The sequence below is a fragment of the Phalacrocorax aristotelis genome, chromosome Z (genome assembly GCF_949628215.1).
Source record: "Phalacrocorax aristotelis chromosome Z, bGulAri2.1, whole genome shotgun sequence".
Taxonomy (NCBI): Eukaryota; Metazoa; Chordata; class Aves; order Suliformes; family Phalacrocoracidae; genus Phalacrocorax; species Phalacrocorax aristotelis.
Genome location: NC_134311.1, coordinates 15,402,838 through 15,421,182, shown reverse-complemented (window position 1 = coordinate 15,421,182; position 18,345 = coordinate 15,402,838). Strand labels below are relative to the sequence as shown.

At 37.9% G+C, this 18,345-nt stretch overlaps 1 protein-coding gene across 1 annotated transcript in view; it reads left to right on the top strand.

Moving 5' to 3' along the window:
* Positions 1-18,345, top strand: part of DTWD2 (DTW motif tRNA-uridine aminocarboxypropyltransferase 2) — an 86,764-nt gene that overhangs the window by 65,149 nt on the left and 3,270 nt on the right. The window contains exon 5 of the mRNA XM_075078574.1: positions 15,940-16,068. Coding sequence (XP_074934675.1) covers positions 15,940-16,068 — 129 coding nt within the window. The remainder of the gene's footprint in view (positions 1-15,939; positions 16,069-18,345) is intronic.

The following is an 18,345-nucleotide window of genomic DNA, read 5'->3' as shown; positions in this document are numbered from 1 at the left end:
AGTGTCCCTGCTACTCCAACAGAAGCTGTTGGTTGGACTCCCCAGCTCTGCTAAGTTGTCCTGGTCTTCCTGTAGTGGTGGTCCAGGTGCCAGGCTGTCATCAGTGTATGGGCTTGAAGCAGGACCTGTGCATTTTGGAGCTGTCTGGAATCCGCCGTGCCTGGCACAGGGCACGTCCTTCCACTAAGGTCTGCCCCGCTACCAAAACCCTGGCAATTAATGCATAATGCTCAAGTTTTTGGTCTTCATCTCTGTGCTGGGACCTCACTTTGTAAGGACTCCAGACAAGCTCAGAAAGGCTCAGGGAGCAGTGAAAGGGTGTGCCTCAGCCTGGTGGGCAAAGTGGGAAGGTTCCTGACTTCATCAGACTGCTCCAGGCAACCAGGGTGGGAATGGCTGAGGAGGCACATGTAATAGGTGGCAAGCTGTGGGGCATAATGTTTTCCCTTTGAGACAGGTTGTTCCAAATGGCTGGTGCTGAGTGCACAAAACAGTCAGCAGGTTGCTTTCAGATGATACCAGTTTTTTAGTTCCATGCACATATTCTCACTCCTGTACCAGTGAAGATGAGTTTAGGGAGCCCCTGTTGCTGGAAATGCTCTTTTGCTGAAGTGTTTTCAGCTCACTTAAACAAAACAAAAAAAACCTTGAGGTTTTTATGATGTCTTCCCATAAGTGATAGGCTGTTAGCTGAGACATCATAGCCAAACTCTTCCCCAAGTAATTAAACATTCTCTTAAATTCAATTTCCCCCATTTATCCAGCTGAATTAAGTGTTCTTTGTTATGCAGCTTTATGGGCTTGAAATGAACTGTTAAATGAACTAGAAAAAAATGTGACCTACTGGTAGGTGAGGTAAATGCTACCATATGCTTTCTTTTTTAAACCCTTTGTTTACAGCCACTCACTCATATTCATATGAGATCTTAGGAATCCTGTGGTAAAATGCATCATCATCAAGCTACTAAAATAGGTTGCACAATCGCAAGTAAGCGTAATGGTTTTGAGCCAAGACCTTCAGGGTAATTTGTTTATGAACTTCTTTGTGGCAATAAGCTGCAAAGTTTCAAGGTACCACACAAATACTCTTACTCAGCACTGCATTTATAAAAAGATCATTCCTGCTGAGTTTATTTACTCCCTTCTGTCTGACCTTTGTGGAACATTCTCACTCCATGCATAAGATGGGCACAGCCGGCTAAAAATGCTTGAATTTGCAAACAATATAATCAGGTTGTTAAGAACAGTTACTGGTAATTTAAAATACCACAGTACTCAAAAAACCACAACCTAATTCAAAATACTTCATTGTCTTCAATTGAAAGGAAAGGTTTACAAAAAGTCTTACTTATGACAGGAAGCTATGATCTTTGACCTCATAAACTGGTTAATTAAAACTGTTACTACTAGTTCGTGCTTGATGTCATTCTAAAAAGACTGTCAAAATTTGCAGCGTCAAGGTTATATGCTATCTTGAACCCCAGTCAATGAAAGGGAATTTTGGCTATGTATTGGGCAGTAGGAACTTTTCCTTATTCTCAGCTTCTGAGAAGTGTGGGCCAAATCCATATGTTTACAATACAGAACACAGTCTGATGAAAAATTTATGAAACACTTGTGCATTTCTGTTTCTACCCCATTGTTCACTGACCGTCTTGTAATATGGCTGGGCAGTTGTCAACACAAACTGCTGCCAGAGTTTCCAGAGTTCTGATCTTTCACTGAAGTCAGTCACACCACCGTCTGCTTTAAGAATTCTTTGCCAGTTTTCCTTGTTCCCCGTGTCAAAATTTCATGCTGTGCAAAGTAGCAGTTAATAGATTGACTTCATGGTTTCTGTGCTGGTGGGTGAGAATAGGTTCACAGATTCTTAGGGACCCTTAGAGTTAAGTCTTATCAAGCAACTTGCTTGAAATGCTCTCATCCTAGGGACTCTGTGGAAGAGCATTCTCTTCCTTCTTCTGTAGGATTCAGTGAAGGGATGCTCAAGCTTTTGGCAGGACTTCACTGAGCACTTATGTAGTAAGATGTGAAGGTACTGCACGTGGAGTATGGAAAGCAAGGTAAGGGGTCTTTGTTCAAACAGGCTGGTTCAAAATGCTCTTGCCACTCTTTTTGTTTAAAAGAACAGAAAAAACAAAGTTTAAAAAGCTGTTCCTTTACAGATGCTCCTGCTTTTCAATTCTACTGTTGCCAGTGGAGTTATTGGGTAGGAGAAGCACATGCGGAAAAATGAGGGATTAAATGCTAGACAGGAAATTATAAAATGTCATCTGGTTTAAGGGAGAGTGTATGGCAGGTAGGATAAAATGCAGAAGTGTCAACAGGTGCAGGACATGGAACTGCAGTTGGCTGTAGGGTCTTCTGCCACCAATTCAACTTGCAGCAATGGTGTAATTATCAAAACAAAATTGGCAGCGTGCATAATTGAGCAGAAGCTGAAATTAATTCTGTTTTTTGTCCAGTAATGATGGGTAAAGTCATGAATGAGTTGATAGACAAACCGTGATGGTTAAAAGTGTGTGAATAGTTACACTGATGTGCTTTTTAACAGAAAGTGGGTTATGTGGTCTAGTCATCTGGTATGTTTAAATAATAAAACTTTATTTGGGATTTTTTCAAGCCTAGAGGATTAAAGAAGGAGTAGCAGTCTGTTTCTGAAAGCATGTCCAAAACTCAGAAGAATTTCTTTGCTGGGGCAAGCAGCTATTCTAAAATTTAACCTGCCATTTAGATAAATTCCTGCTAGACAAGGTTAAAAACTTTATTCTAATATAGTTAGTTCTCGCAGACATGAGTATAATACAGCTTAAGATGTATAGGCAACTGTCTGAACACCCTGAGAGAGGATTACATTTAATGTAAAAGTAGAAATATAAAAACATCCATTCATCTGCATACAGAAACACCCAGAACAAAAAAGCAAGAAAGATAGCAAGAATCGCTGTTGTCACCTGGCTGTATCTTAATTTATTCCTTTTCTAATGTTTGCTCTCTTAGTGATTTTTATAAAATCTCTTATTCAGGGAGCTGAGAAGATGGGAAGAAAAATATGCTCTTTCATCCTCCACAGTTATGGGACTTAGGCAAGTGAATATATGAGAACCAAATAATAAATAGTGCCAGGTAGTAAATATATTTTATTACAGTCCCCTTTTATCTTCGCTTTTATCTTTCTGTATTGCTATCTCTGTTTTCATTTGTCACAATTTCCAATTTGTGTGAGAGAGAGAGATTAAATACCAAATTTTGCCATAGGGCCTAAGTGAATGGACGATGCCCGGTTTGATTCTGCAAGGGAAGGAGGTACAGTGATGAATCAGGGGTGCAGGTGGGGAGGAGGCAAATTGGAACCCGAGGCAATGAAGTCCAGCCAACAACAGTTGCTTGTGGAAAACTGTAGTAATGTAGGTCCCAGAAAGTGGGATGCATTCAACAACGTATCCTCCTACTAATGGAAGAAAAATACCTTGTTTTCACTGACTTGTTCTATAAATGTTTTTTATCTATGTGTGTGATACTGGTGATTTTACTAATAACCATAGGAGACCCCAGTTATCTGTAGGCTGCGGAAATGTCTGCAAGCTTTGATAGTAAATTTGTGTTTCTGAGTTGTGTTCTTACATCAAGTAATTTTTCATGTAGTAAGAAAACATGTTTTCATTAAGTAGCCCATATCTTCTGCTGTATAATGCCTTAAAAGGTAATGATAATTGTTAAAATTTATTACATATTCTGAAATGTTTGATGTGTTCAGGTTTTAGCTGCTTTCTCAATACAACTGGAACACTCAAGGAAATATTTTAGACCCTAAGGAACAAAGTGGTTTATGTTAGGACTGGCAGAAATTGCTGTTTGAGAAGACTGAGATCAGAGAGAGAGAACTGGGAATTACCTTGGGTCAAGACGCCATGCACAGTTGAGATATGATGCTGAGCAATCAACAGGAGTCTGACATTCTGACATTTAGGTTAATTTGAATGACATTGGTCCCCTTTGACATTTTTCTGGTAATAAGTATGTATTTATTACCTCTCAATACAGTGACATTTTCTTTGTAACTGAAAGGTCTCAGGTAATTTGCCAGATGTCAGAAGTGCATGCTGTTTTCACTCTTGGGCAGAAACTTTGCTTTTAATTTATTTCTTTGCCATTTCTTTTATAATTATTGTTAAAATCTTTGCTGAATATGGGAATATCCTGCTGCTAGAACAATCCAGGAGCAACTTCAGGTTTTGTATCATTGTGCCTATGCTGAAGTTCTCTTGGGATATGAACACTTCGTAAAAAGGAAACTAGAAATATTTTTCATTTTGATTGAGCTTCCTTTCAAAGGACTAGATTAATTGAAGGCTTTTCTCTTCTTTTATTCTTTCTTAACATGTTGCCTTCTGCCCTTACCAAAGTTCTTCTCAGGAGCTTCTTCCACTGCCTTTTCCCTTTCCAAGGAAGTGCTTACTAATTCACATATAATAAGAGAAAAAGAAACCAAAGAAAGCAAAAGTAATTAGTAGATTCCAAAGAACAATGTCATTGTGTTGATGCTACTTTTTGACACCAAGGTATTTAATTTTCCTTTTCAATTTTCTGATATTTGCAGGTAATTAAAGTTAAATGGCTGTGACAATACATGTAATTAAATTTTCTTCCTTCATTTCATGACCCCATTCTCTAGATCTGTACTCTGCTCACTGACTGAATTTACTTGCAGCACTTTCCTGTTATATTAATTATTAAAGGAATAGTGCTGTATAAAATATTGATTTGTTGCCTGACATTCATTTTTGAAATGTAAGCAGAGCAAGAGAGATATTACTAGAAGTAATTTCTGGATCTTTCTTTCTCTAAATACAGAAAATTACAATGCATAGAAATTTACTAAAAATGCATAGATATTTTATGAAGTGCCAGGCATGCCCTATAAGACTCGCACTTAAATATAATTATTTTTACGTAACATAATAGCAGTATTATTTTATTCCTTAGTTATAGGTAAAAAGCTGAATTCATAATCAGATAGTATTTCAGATATTTGTGCACAATATATGGTCCAAACATTACTAGGTCAGTCCTATCTTCCATTTTGCCTTAGCTGTTAGGACTTTCCTTTCCTTTCCTTACAATTTCACTGTCTGTTAGCTGTTAATTTTATGTAAGCCTAAGTAAGTAGCATCAGCCCAAGGCTGCCGTCTTCTACAGGAATTTGGACTATTTTACATTAGAACTATAGCTTGTGTGCACTTGGGCTTTACTTCAGTTATCTGTTTTAACTGTTGACCACACTGTGTTACGTTCCTTAAGAATAGTAAGGCCTTCTGGGTTTTTTTTTTTGTAGTGCTTCTTGTGCTTGAATATGCATACAAGAAACATAAGGGAAATAGTGAAGGGAACCTTGATTTTCTTTCATCTCTATAGATAAGAAAGGATGGCATAATTCATGTTTGCTTTTTTTCTCCTTGCCATTCCCAAAGCTTTTGAACAAATATATCACACAAACACATCATGAGGAAGATGCTTTTCTTATCTCAACTAACAGCACTGACTGTTTCTGATTTGCCTCGTGCTTCTCCATCATCTGTTCCCTCAGCCTTCAAAGTGCTTTACAGGTTTGGGTAAATATCATCTTATAGATAGAGACCTTGGAGCTCAGAGAATGAAGATGGCTTCCCTAAGGTTGCACTACGATTTAGTGAGGTCAGGTTATTTCTTGACATCAAGTTCAGTGTCTTGTCTTTGAGGGAAGCAGCATATGTGCATACAAACTTTCTTCAATCTCTTTCCAGTACTGGAGGCTGGTACTTATCTGTCACTGTCAGCAGCCTAGTATTGGCACCTTAGGAAGTAACATTTTAGATAAATTCTATTGACAATGATTTTCATTAATGTAAAAGTTCATGTTACTTATCTAGCAAGTTAGACACTTACTTTCTGTAGAGCAGCAATGTGTAAGAAATTAATTCTTTTTAGATATATATATATATATACACACTTACTGTTTACATCTTATTTATCAAATGTAGGCCTGAATATCCTATTTTTTTTCTTTGAAAAAATAAGTTCTCAGATAGGCATAGGTTTATTTTCCAAACTTCTTTTTGGGTAGAGACTTATTTCATACCGTATGTTGTCCGTGAATGGTTTAAGAGGTGAAAAACATCATAGGAAGTGGTTTAAAACATTGTGGTTCCATAATTTTACCCCTCCTGTATTATAACTAACATTAAGGATTCAAAATATGCAGATAGCCATAAGCAGCTGAAATAACTTTCAGAAACATTGTTTACTTTGGTAATACTTCGAAAGTATCCAGGTGTTTCTCCTACCTTATTTGACAATCTAAAGAGGAGGCAATTCTATTTGAATCTGCAAGATGTGACAAGTGCTAAACTGTTGAATTCTCTTAGCATCTTTGAGAAGATGCTAAATCTGAGTTCTTACAAAAACTGTAATGGGATTCCTGGTAAAAACACTTCAGAAATGATTGCACAGGCAGAAGAAGGGCCTGTTGTAAATAGTTGTATAAAACAAATGAAGTGCTAAGGAGGTTACTGCAAACCATTCCAGGTTTTTGTATAGATCTTTGATTTTGTAGTGCATTAAAGAGAGAAGTAAGTAGCCTAAGGAATTATTAGGTAGTTGTAGGACTTTCTCAAAACCATCTGCACACATGGTACTAAATATTTCGAATTACCAGGGTCTCCTGCAAGAAAAATTGTGCTTTGGAACCTGAATTTTACCTTAACTTCAAACAGTACCATGTGTAAAGATGATCAATATAGACATGGAGACTAGATTACAGATATAGTTAAATGTGAGGTATCTATTTTGTTGCTCGTTTTAAACTATACTAGGTGTTTAGCTTGCAATTCTTTCAACTATTTAATAAATGGAAGTTTCATGTTTGTGTATCAAATTCTCCAGTCTTTACACAAGCTAAATTACAAAGTGGGAAGCTTGCTGTGTGAGAAACTTGTCTTCCGCAGATAAATTATGCTATTGGTAATTTTTTTTTTTACAGTGGGTTTTTCTGCCCTGGTTCATTTACCACAATTTTTTAAATGTGGAAAATGTAATGTTATCTCATATGATCATAAAAGCTTGGTGTTTATTCTGATTTACTTTTTAAAGGCAGTATTTCCTTCTTATGTTCTTTGCTTCCTTGCCCATCTCTTGGGAAAGAACCTCTATTGAACAAACTTGGCTGAAGCATTGTAGGAGCACTCTAAAAACCTAAAGTTTGGCAGAGGTGGGGTGGAGGAAGTGTGCATACTTGTGGGTATTTTTTTTGCCAAAGTTCTTTTTTTTTTTCTTTTTTTCTTTTTCCCCCCAAAATTTTCTGTAGTAATGTGATGTAAGAATGTCTGTCTGTGAAGGTCACATTCCTTTTGCAATTTAGTTTCTCTTCCCGTCAATCAACTATGTCTACAAATGAAAGCAAGGAACACAGTAAGGAAATACTCTGTACAATCTGAGTTTTCCTCATTAAAAAGATACTGTAGAAGAAGGGTCAGAATATTGTGAAACACTAAAAAAGTATTTTTTCCCAGAATGTACTTGTGGCATTCTCAAATATTTTTCTATATATTAAATTACAGGATGTTTATTTTCTTTCAAACTTGTTTATACAGTAAGAGGAAAGAGACATCATGAACTACAGAGTTGATATTTTTAAAAGAGGTGTCATTTGACATAGTCATGTAACAAAGAGACCCCAGGTAGGAATATATTCAGATGACAAACATTAAGTCAGTGAGTAGCTATACTGATTTCTTCTGGACCATTTGTCTTTAGCATGTAATACTACACAGCAATAAAATCTGCTTCCTAAATTGTTTTGGTTCCATAAGCCAAGAACGAACATTCTTGAAAGTGCATAGAAGTTTAATGTATTTTCATACATTAATGACATATTTGATGAAAGAAATTCTGGGCACTGCTTTTACACAGGTGCATTTTGTAAGGGTGTAAGAAGACTTCTGGTTTTGGCCTGCGAAAGAGTTAATTGAATTGCAACTCCTAACTCAGGTTCTTCTGCACAGGCTGAAAGGAGTGCAAGAAAATAGAACCTACACCCAGCCACTGTTCAGCAGAAGCAATTATGCTTCTTTTGCAAAGATGGAATATTACATATTTACCACAGTTCCCATCACAGCAGCAGTGAGATATCCTGAGGCTGGTCGTCGTAATAAGACTCTGGAGTCTAACCTTATGCCATAAAATGCCTAAGAGGAATGGTTTGTGGGATACCCAAAGAGAAAGGTTTTGGAGTTAATTGGAAATTGTCCAAGACTGTGCAAAATATCTTGCCATTTCATAGAAATTGAACAAATTTCTTCAAGTTTACCTGAAAGTCACCATATAATCTATGACTTATTTCACTATTTTACATGGAACATACACAGGAATGTCACAGATTTGCCTAAATATTCAATCAAAAAACATGCAAAGTGGACAGAGGTTTTTGTGACTTCTGTGTACTCTTTCAGGCTATTCATTTGTGACAGTTGCATGGCAGTTATTCCCTGCAGTATTTAGAAACAGAGTGCTCTTAAGATGTCACTTTAAATTAAAGCCAAGATTTTTAACAAAATAACTTATTTATATTGCTGATGTAAATTTCAGTAGCATGCTGAGACTAAATTTACTCAGGCTATCTTCTCTGTCACGAAGGTAATTTTATTTAACTTTATGAAATTTCTGAAAGATATAGAAAATAATTTGGTTTGGCTTACAGGTAAAAGGTACTTGTGCCAACTGGATGTTGAGTGAAAGATCTCTCCCATGCCTGACTCCCTTTTTGTCTGAGGTTGTTTGTGGAGTAGCACACATAGAATGCTTTTCCTCTTCAGCACCTTAAAAGCAATTTTTTCTTACCTTCTAGAATGATGGGCAAGATGGCAGGATGCAGTTGTACTCTTGCATCAAAAAGGGTGTCACCAGCAGAGAGAAAGAAGTCATTATCCCACTCTACTCAGTGCTTGTCAGGCCACACCTGGAGTCCTGTGTACAGTTCTGGTCCCCGCTATACAAAAAGGATGTGGACAGGCTGGAAGGGGTCCAGAGAAGGGTGACCAAGATGATCAGAGGACTGGGAAGGCTGACATGTGAGGATAGGCTGGGAGAGCTGGGTTTGTTCAGCCTTGAGAAAAGGAGGCTCAGAGGGGATCTCATCACCACATACCAGTTCTTAAGGGGTAGCTACAAAGAAGATGGAGACTCATTTTTTACACAGAGTCACATGGAGAGGACAAGGGGGAATGGACACAAGTTGCTCTTGGGGAGATTCCGATTGGACACCAGAGGGAAATTTTTCGCAGTGAGGACAGTCACCATTGGAATAATCTCCCCAGGGAAGCGGTTGACTCGGCCACGTTGGACACCTTCAAGAGTCGTCTGGACAGGGTGCTGGGCCCTCTTGTCTAGACTGTGCTCTTCCCAGAAAGGTTGGACTAGATGATCCCTGAGGTCCCTTCCAGCCTGGGATTCTGTGAGTCTTTATGGGGTTTTTTTGGTGCCTTTGGAGTTCCTTTAAAAAAATGGCTTATGGTATTTTTTTCTGGAAGGTATTTATTAGAGCAGCAGTACCATATGAACAAGAACAAGTGCCTGTGTTTAGCAGGATGATGGATGGTACTCGCTTACTTCACTGAGAGTTGAGCAAATTAATTCCCAAACATAAAGTCAGATTTTATAGGACACTTTCAATGTAAGTAAAAGAGGAGGGATCTTAAAATAAGTAAGAGGTTTTTCACAGAAGCCACAGAAGGATATGTTGTTCCTCTGCCTGTTTTGAGGTCCCTGTAGTCTAATTGCAGAAAACAGGACAGACAAAATCAAGAATTGTTGAGTGCCTTGTGAGACAGGTGTAGTAACTATATAGCCTTGCTATACTCTTGGGGATGCACTGTTTTCCAAATATAGTTTTGCATAATGTTGGATTCTGTTGGAGAATAAACCTAGTAATAATCATAAGAAATCGGCATAGAAAAGGTGAAAAGATAAGGATACTGACATTACGGAGAGGACTGAGGATAGCACTTAGAGCTTTCTGCAAGAGCTCCAGTCCTAATATGTAAAATAAGAGCAGAAATCAGTTGCCTGGATGATTTACTGACTTAAATTTTTAAAATTCACACAGCAGGTCTTTGACCCCATCAAGGTAACACTTTTGCTTCCATTAGTTCTGAACAGCTGAACAGGATCAGCTGGGTCATCGCCTGCCTGGGGCATCTCCAAGGAGGGCTGTGGAAGGAGCTCTCAGCCTTGAGAAATACTGAAGGGTCACCATTTTTACTGTGGTTCAAATCCACTGTAAATGCTCAAAGGCTGTAGCATTTGCTAAGGGGGTGGAGTGTGGGCAGAGAAGCCAGTGTTTAAGTTAAAGTAACAGTTTGTGAGAACTGCAGACATTCAGGCTTTTGGTAATGCTGGGTCTTGAGTTACACAAGGAAGTGAAACTTGATTGTGTGTGTTGCTTCATGCTTCTGATGGCTTGTAAACTAAGCCCCCAAACTCCCTTGCATTTATAAAGAGAATAGATACACTAATTTCAGTGTCCTGGCTAAATTCCAGTGGGTAATTGCATTCAGCTGATCTAAATTTCTCTCTCTAGTTTGAATTGGTTGAGATAGTTTCCATATTCTGTCTTATGCTATTGTTTATTTTGGTGAGTGATGTTAAATAGGCTGCCATTTTTTCAATGTGACATTGCTGTATTTTGTTAGTAACTGAAATTATTCCAAAGTGTGCATATGATTTGCAAATTACTTCGACAGCTAAAAAAAACCAAAAGTGAATTGTTGTATCATCATATCTTTATCATTTTATGTAGAAGTGGTTATAAAATATCATGACTGTTGTTTTGAAATGTCCTTGAATAGGGTATTTATGTATACTCGAGTTTTTGCAGTGCAATATAAGGGGTAGATGATCCAATTTTGTCTACATTAGCCGTGGAGGAACAGTTCCATAACTTTGAATTAAGCTTGTTCAGCTGGATTTGAGATACGCAAGTGACAGGCAAAGAACTAATCCATCTAGGTAGCTCAGAAGCTTTGATGAGACTGTTGCAATACCCTACCTGAAAGTATTAACTCCACAAAAGGCAAGACAAGTTTTAGCACAGTTGGCTGAAAATAAGAGAAGTTGTCCTCCTACCCAATCACACTTGAGAACAGCAAATATTTCATATATCTAGGCAATTTTTTTCCAATAATATATTATTCCCATGTCTGGAATATATATTGTATATATTAATTACTTTTGGTTTCTATATTGTTTTGGCTTTGTCTTATCTATGTGATAAGTTGATAGAGCTCCCTACTGTGTGTTTTGTTCATTCAGTGGGGGTTCCTAGTTTCTAACAGACAATCAGTCATTTGGTAAGTCTATCCACTTTGTGATAAAGGCTACCCTGACTGTATTTCAGGTGACTAAGGATCTTTTATTTAGATACTGTGCCCCTCTGGATTAAAGAGTAGGGTAAAATGCATGTTTGTTGAAAGAGGCCTAAGAGACAAACTAACAGGGAGTTGTACTGGTCAGGCGTTCTTCTGATCTCCACCACTGTGCTGGTCTGTCTGTGGTATTTTCATCTCATCCCAGTGAATATGTCATTTTTTCAGAAAAATGGGTGGGGACCACTTGTTTCCATCTTCAATCACTCTTCCCAGGGAAGAAGAAATTTGGTTGCTGCTGCTGTTGCTGTTAGAAAGTTGCCTTTTTGTACAATGTCAGCTGTTGAGAGCTGCACTTACAGACTTTTTGGCTCCACAGTGTAAGGTGGAATGCAGGCAGCTTTTCCTCCGTAGAAGTTGCCTTGCAGTTATGAATAATTTTGCTTTCTCTGGAATGCTGATGATCTTAAAAGTTTTTCAGCATAAGCCCCAAGAAATGAAGTGGAGAAACCAGCAGACAGAACTATTCCCAGCTCCTACAAAAAAAAAAAAAAAAAAAAGCCAGTGTCTGGCTACCATAGTCCACCATGAGGTGGTTTCTCTCACCTTCCGTAGAGAGACTCTGTGAAGAATGTGCCTGTCAGCTGTTGAGAAAAAGTGTGGATATATTTCTGCTCTGCTGCTCAGGATACATGCTGGAGAAACAACAGACTGATTTCACCCTGGTTTTTAATACCTGTCTAGGAATTTCTAAGTAGGAACTAAAGGCTCCCTCCAGCCTACATCTCTGTATACTTAAATAACTGGCCTCCCTACTCTGGCATGATGGAGGTCCATACACGGTCCCAGTAAAGGGATCATAAAACCAAAGCAAACCTTGAGGAACAGCAAATGAAAATATTAATTCCATTTTAATATTATTTTGCATTTCATTATATACACTGATGTTCAAACACTAAATTTCCTCTTCGAAATCAGTTTATTCTCTTTTTAATTCTTCAATACCAAACTGAAGAAAGGAGTTGATAAAGGCTAGTGTGTATCCACCAGCTTCATTCTTGAATCTGCCTTGGATCTGTTCCCCAGCATGTGGACTGGATGTACTCTTGAATATCCAAGTAACTGTTAACATCTTTCTTACAGTAGATAAAAATTCTACAGTATGACTATAAATTAAAAATTGTATGATAGATGTCCAGTATAGTGTAATAGCAAGCATAATCTGCTAATGAGTTGCTAGGTAAGAATTCTTTTCGTTCAACAGTCAGAATAGAGAGCTAGAGACTAAAGACTGTGAGGTTGCAAACATGGAATTCCACTATCTTGGCTTTAAATATAAAATATCAGGTTTGACTTTATAGATAAAGTAGTAGGCTTTCATTGAGTAATTTGTCATACATTGTGCCAATTCATTTGCAGAAATCTGCTGAATAGCTGCAGAAAATGAAAATGAGTTTTAAGTGGAGATGACCACTGAATTTGCAGAAATAACTCTGTACACCATCAACTGTAACCATTACTTTCAAATACCTAAAAATTATAAGTATGTTCAGGAAACATACATTCATATGTGCTGAGACCACTGGTGCATTTTCAGTTTAATTAACAACTGGTAGTTGTATAACCTCATTAAAACTACAACACATTCCAGGTACTTGTTATGGTAGGCAGCTTTAAAATAACAAAAGCATTGATCTTCACTCAAAGGGGCAAAATAGATTCTGGAAGACGTAATTTTAAAATTATTAAATTAAAATGACATGTCTAGTATTACAGTTGTGGAAAGAATAGAAATGTATTCATAGGCAAGCTAAGGAAGTATGGACTGGATGAGTGGACAGTGAGGTGAACAGAGAACTGGCTCAGTAACAGAACTCAGAGGGTTATGATCAGTGGGGCAGAGACTGGATGGAGGCCCGTAACTAGGGGTGTTCCCCAGGGGTCTGTGCTAGGTCCAGTCCTGTTCAACATATTCATCAGTGACCTGGATGATGGGTTAGAGTGTGACCTCAGCAAGTTTGCTGATGATACCAAGCTGGGAGGAGTGGCTGATACACCGGCAGGCTGTGCTGCCATCCAACGAGACCTGGACAGGCTGGAGAGCTGGGCCCAGGGGAACTGAATGAAATTCAACAACAGCAAGTGCAAGGTCCTGCACCTGGGGAGGAACAACCCCACGCACCAGTACAGGCTGGGGGCTGAACTACTGGAAGGAGCCTCTGCTGAGAAGGACCTGGGAGTGCTGGTGGACAGCAAGGTGACCCTGAGCCAGCAATGTGCCCTTGTGGCCAAGAAGGCCAACGGTATCCTGGGCTGCATTAAAAGGAGTGTGTCCAGCAGGTCGAGGGAGGTTATCCTCCCCCTCTACTCTGTCCTAGTGAGGCCACATTTGGAGTGCTGTGTCCAGTTCTGGGTTCCCCAGTTCAAGACAGACAGGGAACTACTGGAGACAGTCCACTGGAGAGCTACCAGATGATGAGGGGACTGGAGCACCTCCCTTATGAAGAAAGGCTGAGAGACCAGGGTTTGTTCAGCCTGGAGAAGAGACGACTGAGGGGGAATTTCATCAATGCTTATAAATATCTAACGGGTGGGTGGCAGGACGATGGGACTAGGCTCTTTTCAGTAGTGCCCAACAACAGGACAAGGGGCAATGGGCACAAGTTGGAACACTGGAAGTTCCACCTCAATATGAAAAAATACTGCTTTCCTGTGAGGGTGCCAGAGCAGTGGCACAGGCTGCCCAGGGAGGGTGTGGAGTCTCCTTCCCTGGAGACATTCAAAACCCGCCTGGAGGCGTTCCTGTGCCCCCTGCTCTGGGTGTGCCTGCTCAAGCAGGGGGTTGGACAAGACGATTTCCAGAGGTCCCTTCCAACCCCTGACTTTCTCTGATTCTGTGATTCTCTATTTTTATTTAATGCAAAAATAATGTTAGTATGCTATGTTCTTTACATAACTAGCATGCGTCCATCTTCTCAGTTTCTCAACCCAAGTGTGTATTCTTTGGCTGTTGAAGTGGTCTCTCCAAACTACCTGAACAATCCTTGCTGGAAACTTTTAAAACATTCTGAAATGTGCATGTTTTGGTCCTTCAAGCCTACCCAATAAGACTAGCATTTAGAAAAAAAAAAGAAGGTTCCTTTGATAAACAAATTAGGACTTTCTGTCACAAAGGTACCTTTTTCTGTGTTTTCCTATATTTGAGTATATTGAACTTTTATAGGTACCTTATTTATTATTTCCATAAAGGCTTTCCTCTTCTCTTGTCAGCTTCTTTTTATTAATTTATTTTTAATTCCCATTACATTGGGGTCAGGTAAGGCACTGAAATTTGATCTTATTCATGTTTCTTCAGCATCTTGGAACTTCCCTTTTATAGAGGAGATATGTTGAACTTTTAAGAATGGGTAATTGCATGTAAAAGATATGAAGGAAAATGAAGCATTACAAATAAAAGCAAAAAGGGGAGAAGTGAAGAGGGAAAATACCGAATGAAGTGAGGAATGCTGAAAAACCTCTGGGAAGCGAAATGGAAGCAGTATTATGATGACCCTAGGGAAGAGTGGCTCATTTTTTTGAGAGGAAGGAATAGTGAAAGACAATTGCTGGGATGAGATTAAGAAAAAAGAAAATTGAATTGCTCTTTTATAATTTCTTGGGGTTTATTGTACTGTACTACAATTTTTCATTTAATAGAAACTGATAATTTTTCATTAAGAATAGTTACAATGTTGCTAAATCATTAACTTTCAGTAAATTATAATTTAAACGTGTGGAGATGGAAAATTTAGGAATAAAGGAATAGCATCTGAATTTTCACACAAAGTCTGATTATGTAAATTCTATGATGTTTCAACTGCTGTTTATAAACCCAGTAAAAGCTTTTGGGGCTGATAAAACCAGCAGTGTAGTGGTTGAATGAAATTTATTTCTCAAAAAAACCCTTAACTTGTGAGATAGTTTGGAGTGGTTAGATAGTATAGAGTGGTTATCACTTGAGGCAGAGCCAATAAATAATTTTCAAGCGTGCTTTAGGTAAGCAAATAGTTCTAAACAGTGACCTAGTACATTATATGAATAAATGCAGTTTCTAAAAGTCTTTCATTCAGAGCTTGACAAATAAAATTTAACCATGGTAAAGAGTGTCAGTGACTGCACAGTCACTGTACATTGTATGGGATCATGTGTGTGTTTAAAGTGCGCAATAAAACAAGCATAGGTGAATAATTTTATTTTTGTTATAGGATATCTATGGCAACTGAAATTCATTGCTAAAATTTCACTCAGTCTTTAACAAAGAACTGGATTTTCTTTACATGTTTGTATAGTAACAAATGTGCAGTTCTCTGATGGCGACTCTTGGGTATTACAGTATTATACTTAACAGTAGCACAAGGACATTGGCTACTGGCAGATGAAGCAGCAAAAAGGAAAGATGACAACTAACCACAGAGGGGAAGGGACTGTGTTTTGCTTCTTGTAGTGAAGAAGTATTGTTTGCTATAATGATCTGTTTATTTTACTAGAATTTGCTGTTTTTCAGGTGCAGTTAAAAACCAACATTTCAAGTCAATACGTAATTCGTACACAGCCAACAAACACCTGTCTGTCTACGCTTGAATGTGCAGCTGTTGCTCTTAGTATCATGGAAAAAAATAAGAGTATACAAGAGGTATGTAAATTTAAATACCTGAGTTTTTCTTTTATGAACAGTAGAGGGACAGTTCCTTAGCTATTAATGTCACATCTGTCAGTCAAAGTCTTAATGACATTGTAATCGTTTTTTTGCATAACAAACTAAAACAAGAATGTGCCAATGAAAACTATTTTTCTTAGGATATTTATTAACTCTAGTATGTTCAGATTACTGTGACTCTTGGGTTCCAAAGGTCTCTATAGTTTTCCTATTCTTTATTCAACATCACTGTCAGACGCTGAGGGAACTTTTTAGACACAAAGGTCTTGAGTGGTTGTTTTGCTATTCCTCTTCTCAGTATGTTAAATTTTAGTATGGTATTTTTTGTTCTGTCCCATAATGGAATTAGATTGGCTCTTTTGTCACAAAGAGTTGTCTGAAGATAAACCTTCAGACCAGATTCAGGGTTAAAAATCTTGCTTTGATGATGTTTAAAGTCAGATCATGTCCTGTAACAGATTATATTTGGTGCTGCAATGTCCATCAAGGCTGACTACTTATCTTACAGACCATTCTTACTCTGGTAGTCAATGTTGTATATGGAGTAATAGATTGGTTATTGAAACCAACTGCTGCCTTCCCATCCCATCTCCTCAGTTCTTTTTGGCTTGGGTTTTTTTTTTCCCTCCTTCCTTTTCCTTTGTTGTCTAGTGCTTTCCCCAGACGCTTCCACTTTAACAAGTTTTCACTGCACAGTCTGTCAGGTTCACTTGTCTCAGGATTTGAGTTCTCTTATTCCTGCACTTGTATGTCAATCTCCTTTTACTTCTTCCCTCTTTTTTCCATTTGTCTTTTCTGTTCACTGTTTCTCTCTTGTTCCTTTTATGCATTTTTAACTCGGTACTTCAGTTCCTTCTCTCCTTCTACCTCATTCTTCTTTCCCACCATTCTCTCGTCCTGTACTACTTTCTTGCACACTTCTTCTTGTAATTCTAAATATGATAAGAGTGACTTAGGTTCTCTTCACCTGTACATTACTTTTTTTAAAACAGTTTGTTTATAAGGCACCAAATGTATGCTATGCTTGCCACGATGCAGAATTAAAATGTGCAGAGATGACAGCTGAGTTTTAGCCCAAAACAAATAGAAGTACTACCATGTATATTGCAGGGCCAATAATGCAAATGTGCACTGTTGTAGTTACCTCTTCGACTGTGTACCAGGCACATGTAATGTACTAAATTGTACAAATGTAGCATGCTAGATTGATAGATTGATTTTCTTTTTTTTAAACAGTTTTCTTTTGGGTGTTTCTTAACTATAGTGTATTGAAAACTACTTTGTTTTATGTATTATTTTAATTAACAGTAATTAACAGTTAACAGCTGTTCAGTTGCTGTAATGTATGGAGTTTACATGTTGCCCTCTTATGTTACAGAAGTTATACTCGGTTAGTATTTTGTAGCTAAGGAAATTACTAGTAAACTTGGCAGAGATTATAGCCTATAATCACTCTGACGTCTAATTTTCATGAAGTCAGAAAAGCATGATGATTATTTAGTTGGTTAATGATTCATTGGTACTGAACAAAGTGGCAAGGTGTGTTTGGAATTTTTTTGCGCTGGGTCCCAAAGGCCTTGTGCCATTGACTTTCTTGTGCTTTTTCCTAATAATAGATAAAACCTGAAGCTGCTTAAAGTCAGGAAAGCTTGTTAATTTTAAATTGTTCATCCTATAACAGATGTTAGGAGGCAGTGTATAAGTATGCACACCTTAAAATGTTGTTAACTTCAGCTGAGAAAAAAATTGTCAAAGGAACATTCAGATATTTTCACCAGTCTCTTAATATTCTAATAGTGGGGAATAGTATTACTTCACGTACTGTCAGCTGAGGCTCTTGGGAATTAGTAAATACCTCTGGATACAACTAGTTAAAAAGAAAAAGTATTTAAAAGATATGAGAAACTGAAGAAAATTGGGAGCTTAGTGTCAGTAAAGTTTCTCTCTAACAGGATATTAAAGTATTTAAGTACCTTTAAATTTATGGTTATCTTCTTCAGTTAAAGTCTGAATTTAAAATTACAGGGCTGACAAATGTCATTGAGAATAACTGGTGCCAGACTCTAAAGTTTCATTTAGTTAGCAGTCAGGTAGGGTTAATTTCCTTTTTAGCATGTGTTGGTCTCAAAATTTTTGGTGGGGTCAAATAACTATTTTCTTTTTTAATAGATCCATATTTTTAAATGATCTTCTGAAGTCAAAGCACAGCAAGGTGATCTTTGACTCTCAAAAACCCAAAAGCTGATCCAGTTG